We start from the raw sequence: 11,615 nt of genomic DNA, 5'->3' as shown, positions 1-11,615 counted from the left end.
TATGGAAGCATGGGCTATTTCCTACTCCATCATTATCTCAACATCTTTCTCCCCTCTGCCTCCATGGCTGCATTAATGGAAAGAATAAGGGCTTGAGAGTTCAGAACTGTAGTTCTAGGTAAGAGGAGAACAGTTTCATAAGTTTAAATATATGAAGTTGAAGGGGTTTTAAGATGTGAAATTTGAGAAAGGTATGACAGTCCTGATCCTACTTGTAGCTATTTTGGTGGCATTCAAGAAAAACTAAAGATCACAAGCATCAACTGATCAATATATGTTTAGCTTGTGTCTTTGAAATACAAGAAACAAAAGCTGCTTCTAAACTGGAAGCTTTTGGTGATTTATGTAACTGCATCAGTAATATTCGTGTCAACAATTTGGTAGCAGACAAATTCAGCACAATCTGTGACTACAAATAAACATACTTGCCTACTTAATACTCCGACTCTTAAATAGTACTTCATGCCAAGGAGCTTTTTAACACAAATTCCACATCAAATTAAAGCCTTACAGTCTTTCTCTAGTTTATGAGGGCACTCCAACCTCTTAATATTGTAAGAAGGAAACTTTCAAAGAAAACTTTCAAGATACTTCAGAAGCCAGACTATGAATACATTGGCATTGGGGATTTTTGTATTAACATGAGTTCAAGGTTAGAGGTGGTCACACTTGCAATAAGTAAATTGAGTGACAGATTATAGAATCACAGAGTAGTTAAGACTGGAAGGAATCTTAAAAGATGGTGTAGTGCAAGCCCCCTGCTTAAAGCAGAGTCTGCTAGAGCAGGGTGTCAGGGCCATATCCAGTCAGGTTTTGAGTATCTCCAAGAATGGGTACTCCACCACTTCTCTGATGTTTTCAGCCTGATCCAGTGTACGACCACTTTTGCAGTTTAAGACATTTTATGTTTAAGTAAAACCTATATTCTAGGTTGTCCTGTAAATGGGCACCACCAAGAGTCTTCGTCCACCTTCTTTATACACTCCACCACCTCCTCTCCCCCACCTGGTATTTGTACACAAAGATCAATCCTCCCGAGCTTTCTCTTCGCCAGTCTGAACAATTGCAGCTCTCAGCCTCCTGTATGACACATACTCCAATCCCCTAATCATCTTCATGATGTTTCAAATCTCAGATAATGTTTCAAATTTCAAACTCTGGCCAGTAAGTCAAGATAGGTGCTTTTGAACCAGCTTTCTTAACTTCTCTTACATTATATAGAGGCAGTACTTTAGCTATACCTCACCACCTTCTCCTCTTAACAGGCAATTTTGTTTGACAAGTTACCCTAGTATAAACTTAATAACTTGCTATGATTTTTATTTCTTTGTAGTGACAAGAGATTTGAAACTAAGAGAAGGCTGCAAGCCAGTAAGTCATTTGCTTGGAGAGAGGGCATTTGTGGAAACATAAGCCTCCACTGAAGTTCTTGTTACTTTAGCCTTTACTGCACATTAACAAGTCACATGAACAGAATACTTCCATTTTGTACAGCTGTCTCAAGAACGTTACTACATTTGTGCTATAAATATGTGACTTCTTGGCTGAATAAACATTGCTGCACTTAAGACATTTTAATCTACCATGCTGGGGCAGTGCATTAACAGCATTTCTAGTCGGCTTGTATATAGCAAACTACCTTAACAACTGCTGTTTATGTCATCTTGCACAGCTGGTATAAACAGCAGAACATACACTGTAAACTTCAGAACAGCCTATTCTACAGCTTTTATTAAAAAAAAAAGTGATCGATAAGCTAACTAGGTACAGGGAATTGTTTTAATTGATAGAATACATTTCAATTAATAATCTTTTAAGCTTTTAAAGCTCCTTGGTAGCAGGCAGATTGCAAAATCATGGCCATTCTAAGAAAATCGAACCACTTCAAAAATGCCTCCTGTATAGGAGAAAGGACTCTTACTATAAACCAAGCAAAAAGTAATCACAAAATATAAGTTTAATTACTACTTCAAAACATTTCAAAAGCTGCCAAGACAGTACTAAAGGAAAAACTGACAGTAACAAGACTTCAGTACAATACTCCAGAATAGTAATACAGCTTTCTTAAGATTCATAAACAGCATATCACTAGTTTAGAAAACATCTACCACCACTTGGAAGTGTATCCTTTTGGAAAGTTTCATAATGATCACTTAAAGCAGAGAAGCTGCAACTTGGGCCTATCTGTTGCGATGTTTAACTAAGTAGCATTCATGACATGGTAAATGACCAATTTGATTACTTCTGCAAATGATGCTGTATAAGGAGCAAAACAAAGGTCAGACGTAACTTCAAATTACTTAAGTACTTTTGAAATAAGACTTGAAATAAGGCATGTATACGCTTCCACATAAAGGGCTATGAAACATAAGAACAGCAAACAAGAACCCTACATGAAATGAAAATAGACCAAAAGATAATAATGAGAAAAGAAAAGTAAATCCTGTTAACAAGCAGTAAAAGACATTTGAAAAAACTCTTGGATTCAAATCCAGACCATTTACCATTTAAGTTCAAGGCTGAAGTCACAAATTCTTTAAACTCTATTCCTAGGCTAAATAAAGCTCAAAAATAATCCTCCTTGCTTTCACTGTACACATGTAGTTCCACAGCATGTTGTAATCTCATTTGGTACAAACTTGTATAAAATTGATGTTTTAAACATTGGTTGCTGGTGCAATAAGATCTTAAATTCTGTGAGTTTGATGGCAGCAAGACAGTTAATGGATCAAAGAAAGAAATCCTCCAAGCCTAAAAAACATTTTTTCCCCAAGGTAACGTGCTTCAGTCAGTACGGTGGTCAGGTATGTTCCCTTGTATTAATGGAACAAATTATATACTATTAAACTACTGTTCCAATGAGACAGTCAATACAGAAATAAAAACTTATTTAAAGTCAGTATTCTGATTTTGCTACTGCATTTACTGCATGACTGATGCCAAAGAAGTTGTTACAAACTGCACCCTTTAGTTCAAAGTATGGTTGCTACCACAGTTAGAACAAATGTCCAGTTTTCAAGACTGTACTAGTTACATAAATTGCTAATTGCACCCAACTGCCTACATTCCATATGTGACAGTCTGGCCATCAGCTACGATTTCAGGTACCCCAGATCTACAAAGATACCTACTCAAGAGTATACCTGGAGATGTGAATTTAAGTTCAGTACTTAAAACTGACTCACTGAAATGCAATCAGAAAGCTGACTGCTCATACTAGAAACCAAGACTGACCTAACCTGATGATCCTGTTATAGTATTTGTGTCTTCAAGATGCAAATATCTTAAAGATAACTGAAATCGGCTCCAACTTAGCTGTGAAAAGTAAAAGCCAGGTGAGTGACATTACCTTCTCATGAACAGTTTTCCAACCTCAGAGAACACAATCAATAAATGTATGTATCGTTACCTAGGAGTAATTGAAATAACTAGGACTCACTTTTCATAAACGAAAGAATCATTAACTTTTTGAAAGTGGATACATTTGCAATTGAACTATGTGGCAGATCAATCTTTAGTGAAGTCTGCTCTAAAAATGGACGATAAGTCACAATACACTGTATACAACCACACTTTAAGCCACCAGCCCTCACAATTGACGAATTCTTCACAATGCAATACATTTGCCACCGTCTGTTCAGTTTTTGGTTTTATGTTTGTTTTTTTTTGTTTGTGGGTTTTTTGTTTTTTTTTTTTTTTTTTAATACAATACATCTTGGCAGTAAAAGAAAACCCATACAACAGAACTTTTGTCTTACGTGTTTTATAGAAAATGCTGGATTTTAGAAATAATTAAGGTTCACTTGAATATGTTTACGATCATGAAAGATCTTGAACATTTATCAGTCACTGGCTTCATAAGGAATACCTGTATGTACATTGATAGGAAGTTACAGCTACATGCAATAGTTAAAGAAACCCAGATTTAACTCATGCACCCCCTGAATCTACAGTTTACATATTTAAAAAAAACCAATTTTTTTTCCCCTACAAGCTGCTCTTACCAGATTAAAAAGGGGCACACTACTTCACCAGCTGAAAGAAATAGTATGAATCTATCTTATACAGTTAAAATATCTTATAAATACAGTTAAACTGTATAAGCATAAAAACCAAAACCAGGTTCTTGGATTAGATTCAGAGGGATAACAGTTAAGACAGCATTGCAACTATTCAAGTGAACCCTGTACTCATAAGTCCTGAACAGCAATTTCTAGACACCTCTGGTCTTGAGACACTGTGGGAGACTAGTTCACCCCTCTTAGCAAAGACATATAGCATGACAAATAGTGCTGTGATTTCCTGTTCTCTCAACAGGAAACAATAGGAGCTTCCTTTACTGAAAGAAGGACTTTGCCTGCTAAGTAGTAAACTTACTCTAGGTGTGACAAGTTAAGTACATGGTTTGCCAGGAGAATCTCTCAAGGGGAACATGCATGAAAAGCCTGTTTATATTTCTGTTTGCTTACAGCAAAGTTTGGTTGCTGCTGTTAAGGAAAGCTGTGAACTGAAAAGCTACCATTTCAGGGATTACACCCAAGTTAGAAAAAGGAAGTGGGAATCAGAAGTATTCAGAAGCAATCTTCTGCTAACTCTTAAAGGCATAGAAGTGTGGCAAGCCAGCATTTGCTGAAAACACCAATATTCACACCAATGAATGTCACAACCACCTGATATGCCAGCGTTCACAGAAGTCACACTTGGCAGACAATACATTAATAGTTATCCCACAGGACCAGCCAACTATTTGGAAAACAAAGCACTGCTTCTGTTCAGACAAAAAAGAAATCAAAAGTTGTCATACTCTTCCTGTAATGTAACCAGTATTCAAGTATCCACTCAACACATGCAAATAGTTAGGAAGGTAATGTATGTACTGGAGCCTACACTCCACACACTCTGAAAAAAGCCTTAGACTTACTCAGATGCTTGCTTTGGAACCTACCAGTAATTTACTGTGTAGGCATCTCTTAATCCCCAAGTGAAAAAATTTCATTATCGGACACTGCGCTGACCATGCCTCTACTGACACAGCTGTTTCAAGCAATTCTCACAAAAGACACATGCTGCTTATGTTGTTTTTATCTACTGAGTTTTACCTTCTTATGTATTTTGAGACCTAGATTTACAGAATATTTTTCTTTCAAACTCTTGTGAGAAAGTCTGGGGGGAGGGAACAAACAGCAAGGAAGGATTTTCTTTTTCTGCTTCCTCCCAGAGGAATGGGATGTTTCCTTATGTTACTTAAACATAATAAATGCTAGAGTGATCTCTGGCCTCGTGGAATTTAGGGAACCTCAACAGGGCCAGGATTTCAGGCTACATTTTTTCTTGCACGACTACTACCTCAAATAAGCCAATTGTTCCCTTTGCTAGCACAACTGTATTCAGCATGTATCCTTTATGAAAGGAGGAAACAGGCTGTTTACTTCCATAATCTGAAGCTCAATGTCTAGTATTTAAAAATTCAAGAAAACTTCATGAAAGTTGATAAATCCCCAAAGGATGTCCAACCCTGAATTTTAAACGTGTGTCCCATGTCCCATATGGTTTAGTTAAGCCCTAGTGTTTTACACAAAACAACTTTCTTATAAATAGATGACAATCAGTATTCCGTTTCTAAAGTGGCTTTCCTTTTTTCTTGGGTGGACCTTTGTAGCTTTTCACCTTTCTTCGCAAGCTTCTCCGATCTACAACAGGTACCTCAATTTCTGCTTCCTCAGAGCTGCTGTCAGCAGCCCGCTCTGCTCCTGTCTGCATGTAGTGATCCACCTGCTCAGTCTCTTCCGACTGCTCTTCCAGCTGGCTCTTCTGTGCTTCCTGTCCAGAAGGCTGCTGAAAAGAAACCCCATCAAGTTCAACCATTATCAAAGAACTCTGACTCAGGGCAACAGGGGCCTCCTGTGAGTTGTGCCCTGCTTCCTCATTTTGATCTTCCAATGAGGAAGCTGTTTTGGGAGAGACATTTTCAGAAACAGACTCTTCTGCTGCTTCAGTTACCATGGAGTTGGGCAGGCCACTGTCAGAGGGCTCTTCCTTTGATGCTGAAGCAGCTGTATTTTCAGTGGCAGCCTTTTCAGGTTCTTGCTGTTCTTCAGTGCCCTCCTCTTTCGATGTACTTTCTTCAGTCAGCATTTCTGAATCACCCACAGTTGCTCCCTGTTTTCAAATTCAAATTATTCAAAGGATTACTCAGGTACAATAAAAACATTCTGAAATTAATCCCAGGGTGTGGGTGGGAAGGCAGTTTTTATTTTGGACATATACAGTTATGATTTTGGTAGTATATAATAATCTGCTTTTGCACTATAAGCAAAACCCAATAAAATCTCTTTCTAGAAGGGTATTTTACTATTAACTGCTTGCACACTTCAGGGTGAAATTGCTAGACAAAATAAGGATGTGGCTTTTCACTCATATCTAACTAATATTTTAGTGAGAAAGCTGTTTCATTACTGTCAAGGCAAACTGGAGCAACATGTCCTTCTTTTTGGTATCACATGGATATTTGACCCACTTCTGCATATCAAAACAAACGTTAGTCTATTCTGTTCAAAGATTCACATCATCTGGTCTAATAATTACTTTTTCCAAGAATTTCATATGACGGTGGGGGCTACTCTGAAAGAAAAATTACTTCAGATTTTGTTTCAATTTTCTCACCTTCTCCGATATAGTGTCTTCTGAAGGCTTTGCTGCAGACTCAAGGATTAACGGAACAAACAGCATTAAGGGTTCTTCTTGACTCTCAGACTGCAATTTTGATTCACTATTTCGATCTTCATTTGCTGTTTCCTCTTCAACCACAGGAAAAGTCTTACGAGTTTCTTCTGTTATTTCACCATTTAGAGGCTCTGATAGAGTTTCCTAAAAAAAAAAAAAACAAACACACACCAAAAAAAACCCAACCAACAACAACAAAAAAAACCACAAAAAAAAACAACCACAACCACCCACCATTTCTATGTCAAGATTACAGTCAGCCATTGTTCCCCAAATACAGTGGATGTATCTGTGATCTAAATTTGTAGAGAATTAATGTGAGAAGCAGATAGCTCAGATACCTAGATATGTGTACAAAGAAGGCAGAGTTTAGAGCAGAGTAGCAAATGTAACCAGTTTATTAATCTGGTGGTGTCACCTGCACTAAATTTCTAACCATAGGTTATAGCATTAGGAGCCAAGCCAAGCAGTTTTTAAGCATCCCACAAGTACACCTACTGCAGTCATTCCTTGAACCCAATACAGTGTAAGATTCACTTTCTCATCCATCAGAAAGAACATGCCCTAGAGGCATCACTATGCACAAAGGGTACTTGGATTTAAATTCAAGCTGTTAACAAGGTGCAGATAAAAGTTGCATTTAAACAGCAAAGGAGTCAAGCTCTATGTGAAGTAGTAAGAAGAGCCAACAGTAGTAACCAAAGCATATCAGCTACTGGCTTTTTCAAAGACATATTTTTTTTTTTAATAAATCAGAAATACTGGATCAGATCTTGACCTTACTCCAGTTCTCTGGAATATGCAAGCAGGAAAATCAATGAAGAAATTATGTTGGTAGACAAGCTAGAAATTCTCTTTATGAGGATCCTATGAGCTCTATTTTTCAAAATAAATATAATGGAATATTCCTTAAAACTAATTCCGTATTAGCCTCAGTTTCTCAGCTATCTTTCTCAACATAACATCAATATGAAAATCAAGGAGTTGACAGTCACATGGATCAAGGCAGCAAGCGCCATATTTAACAGAAACTGTAGCTGTATTGCAAACTTATCTGCTATCACTATGACATCCAAGCTCACCTCCTCCTCACTCCGCTTCTCAGGGTTTGATAAATGCAGTTCCGCCTGTGATAAAGACTGGCCCTCATTTTCATCAGTCTTTTCCTCATTCTTCTCAACAGTATTCTCCTCAGATACTTCTACTAAACCTTCAGAGCTTTCAGATGTGTGGGCAGGAGGTTCCAGCCTGCAGCAGGTATTAAGATACAGCTTTTAATCTTTTATATTAATACATGATTTTAGTGATCTCAGCAGGGAAATTCTTTCATGACCAATGATGAAACGCTGTATCACATGCTTGCCATTCAAAATAAGAGCCCAGAAAACTAAATGCATCTAAAAATGACTAACTCATTAGGGAAAAAAAAAAACAGCCACTAGGAAAAATTGCTTTGCCAATTAAAAAATGAAGACTTCTATCTCATGCCTGTGAATAAGATGAAAGTCTGAAATTTGTTATTTTAAAGTTAGAAAGCAGTAATCCACTGCATATTTGGAAGCCACAAAAGGGTGAGAAAGAAAGCAACTTTTCCCACCCCCACTGTAGAAATAATTGAAAATTATGGAGTTATAAAAGCAAATATGTTTGTATAATTATTGAATATTACAAAGAGCATGACCAGAAAAGATTTAAGGCAATAAATATATCATGTCTGAAGATTTAACGAGCCTGAGACTGAATTAGCAAATAGCTGAAGATGAAGAGCTGATGCACGTGATAGGTAGTAATACCATCTCAACATAAAACTTACATTTAGTATTACATACAAGCAAAAGACTTGCAGGAGGCTACTTTACCATTTCATAGTAAAGGCAGTATTGGAGGGTTTTATATCAGATGTCAGTCTTGAGATGAAGGCACTTTACAGGAGAAAGTCCCTGACGTAAAACCCTGCTGTATTTGCTAACATGCATGAAAGGAGAGAACCAAGCTGATATCCTGCCTTGTTACCATCAGGATTTCCCTTAGATCTGCTCATAAACACAGTGTTACGTATCTTACTCAAAGGAGCTGGGGCACCTCATTGGCTTCATTTTGCAAGTCCCAAAATACTAACATTCAACAACAAACAATCTCAAATATCAACTAGCAAAATAGTAGTAATAGGACAAAGGATTTTTCAGGCTGTGGCAGTATCAAACCATGCCATTTGGCCTGTCTGAACCAGCTTTGGGCAGCACACTGACAAGTGTAGGACATCAGTGCTGTATCTTTGCAGATCCACAGAGGAATTCAAGCACAAAAATTAGGCTGTATCTAGCTGAAGACAGCTTCACACAAAAAACCCCACCCAAACCCACAACTACTTTTAGTTGAAGAAGGCTAAGTGAACAAGTTTGAGGGATTTCCTAGAAAATAATTATGTTATCTTCAGTTCTTCAAAAGAGGCTTTTAGTGTTGAGTTTTGGTTTTTTTTTTTGCAAGTGAACAACAAAGGCTGAGAGGCACACACACAGTGAGGATAACCGTAAATGTCTATGAAGAGTACATACTCACACAGGAAAGAAGCAGTAATTTATTTACAATAGCCAAAGTTCTGCTTTCTGGAAGACATCACAAATTAGTACTTCAGGCCCTGTCTTGTATGAATTGTTGCATGCAAGCAGTATAATTCTTCATATCCCCAGCTGACCATATTGCACAGGATAACTGGAGATGACTTCCCCAGTACCCTGATGTAAGTTTGGATAGGATGGTTTTAAAAATCAGAATTTGTGTAAAAGGGCTTTACTTTGAAGACAGGTGGCTTCCTGTAACTTTTGTTACTAAGTGACATGCAGTAACCAGCTCCCAGACTAAACAGTTGGACATGTCTCCAAAGATCACACATAGCACTGTGGATACCTGTTCAGTTATATTATCACAAGAGACTATGCTGCATGAATACAGATATTTTTACCTTCATGCAAACTAAGTTCTAACAGAACACCCTCAACCTTCACTGTTATTATTTCCAGTATTTGCTGAGCTTTCAGACATACAGTTTGGGACAATCACTCTTCAAGTAGTATCTCTATTTTCTTTCCCACATCATGCATTATTTTTAGTTATTTTAAAATCAAGCAAGGACAGTTAAGAAGAAAGGAGAAATATTAAGTAGTCCACTGTGAGACACTGATGTAGCTTATGATGGCCCAAGCAACGAAGTAAGAAATCAGTAAAGTACAGGCTTCTCTACCTGCTTTCTGACACAAAAGCGTTTTCCTCGTTTCCTTGGGAAGTTCCAGATTCCTGTCTCATCTTTCCTATCCTGGGACGTTTTAAATGACTGCTTCGAGTTCGAATGGAACCAGGAGCTGTGTTAGGGTCTTTGGAAGAAAAAAAAAACCACAAACAAAAACACCACCAAAATAAAACACCAAAATAAATGCTAGTGAACAATGCAGTATAAGATCTGCATATAATTCTTCCCCCGAGTACTTCATTAAAGCTGAGTGCAAGTAGAACAGCATTTCATTGTAGTACTTCTTTTCTGAATACGCATGCGTAGTGTCTTTACCAAGACTCATAACAATTTTATCCAAAGTCCTCTGAAAGGTTTGAGTTGAGCCCCAGAACCTTGGAGGAAAGTATGTTTTTATACATTTTGCAGATGATTATGTGGAGATTGAAAGCAGTAAAAGAGCCTGCTAACCTATTAATCCACAGTAATCACAATACTGGTAATCAAGGTTATTTTTACCTTCAGATGTGCTTGCATAGACATCTGTTGATTCTTTACCTTTTTGAGATGCAGACTGTGAAAAAAAAAATAAAAACTAATGTTACTCCAAAACTTCCGGAACTGACTGAAATACCTTCATCTCTCTATCTGCATCTTTCTAAAGCACTATTTTGTAGTAAAGATCCTATGGAAGAGCAGCTACAAGCATTCATAATTTAAAATACTTCCATGTATTTATTTTATCTCAAGAGATTTTTTTTTTTTTTAATTACCTTTATTACAAGGATGATGGTTTTTTTCTGCATTTTACTTCTGGCCTCAACACATAAGTCAAGACTCCAAAGTAACATCCCATTATAAACAATGATGCCAAACTTTTTTTCCTAACCATTCTATTTATAGCAGGTGCCCACGTAATTAAATGCTAGAAGTCTTTTTTTTTGTTTCCCCTTTCAGTATAAACACAAGGGCATACACTACAGTATTTGACAAAATATAGCAGGAAAGTTTACTTTTTACATTTGTACTCTATTTTTTACTGTGGCATGCAACAGAATACAACAGTTCATACATAAATAAAGAACAAACAGCAAAAACAAAACCACAACAAACCAAACAGAGAAACAACCTACAGAACTGGGTGAATCAGCAGTACTGCAGGTTATATGCACAGCCAGCACAAGACACTGTTTATTTCAGAGTTCCCTCTCCCTAGAGTTCTTTTGCCTCTTGTTCTTCCCCACCCTCCCAATGCTGCAATTTTTTTCCTGCAAGTAGCTGAGGACTCAGTGGTCAAGCACTTCATACTCTAAAGTGGATACAAGCTTTACACATTTACATAATGATATGCACGTTGCTCTCAGCTGCTGGAAGTAGTCTAGAACTGGCAACAATCAGCACCCATAATGCTGCTGCATTTCCAGCCTCACTTCCAGTGCCACCCAAGGAGGCCAGCAGGAAACAGCCGCATCTACATTCTGCTGCTTGAAGTAGTTTCAAGTGGGTTTTAAATATGTAAGAATTTGTAGACCAATGACAAGTTATTCTAGCATCAAAACACATAAAATAAGAAACACTAAGTAAAGAGCAAAAATGAAAGCTGGAGAATAGAGTATTTTTTCCTGGTGCATGAGAAAGTAGGGTATTTTTTGTTTGGCGGTCCAAC

The 11,615-nt window shown here is 37.4% G+C and overlaps 1 protein-coding gene across 1 annotated transcript in view; it reads right to left on the bottom strand.

Annotated features, from left to right (window-relative positions):
• Window positions 1-5,245: 5,245 nt before the first annotated feature.
• FAM169A (family with sequence similarity 169 member A) overlaps window positions 5,246-11,615 on the bottom strand; it is a 39,409-nt gene continuing 33,039 nt past the window's right edge. Inside the window, exons 9-13 of the mRNA XM_062612437.1 lie at window positions 10,469-10,523; window positions 9,965-10,094; window positions 7,806-7,971; window positions 6,664-6,867; window positions 5,246-6,159 (exon numbers count right to left, since the gene is read on the bottom strand). Coding sequence (XP_062468421.1) covers window positions 5,620-6,159; window positions 6,664-6,867; window positions 7,806-7,971; window positions 9,965-10,094; window positions 10,469-10,523 — 1,095 coding nt within the window. The 3' untranslated portion in view covers window positions 5,246-5,619. The remainder of the gene's footprint in view (window positions 6,160-6,663; window positions 6,868-7,805; window positions 7,972-9,964; window positions 10,095-10,468; window positions 10,524-11,615) is intronic.

This window comes from Pezoporus occidentalis, unplaced genomic scaffold (assembly GCF_034315485.1).
Source record: "Pezoporus occidentalis ecotype Australia unplaced genomic scaffold, CSIRO_AGI_Poc_V1 ctg16, whole genome shotgun sequence".
NCBI classification, from domain to species: Eukaryota; Metazoa; Chordata; class Aves; order Psittaciformes; family Psittacidae; genus Pezoporus; species Pezoporus occidentalis.
This window is presented reverse-complemented; position numbering and strand designations above follow the sequence as displayed.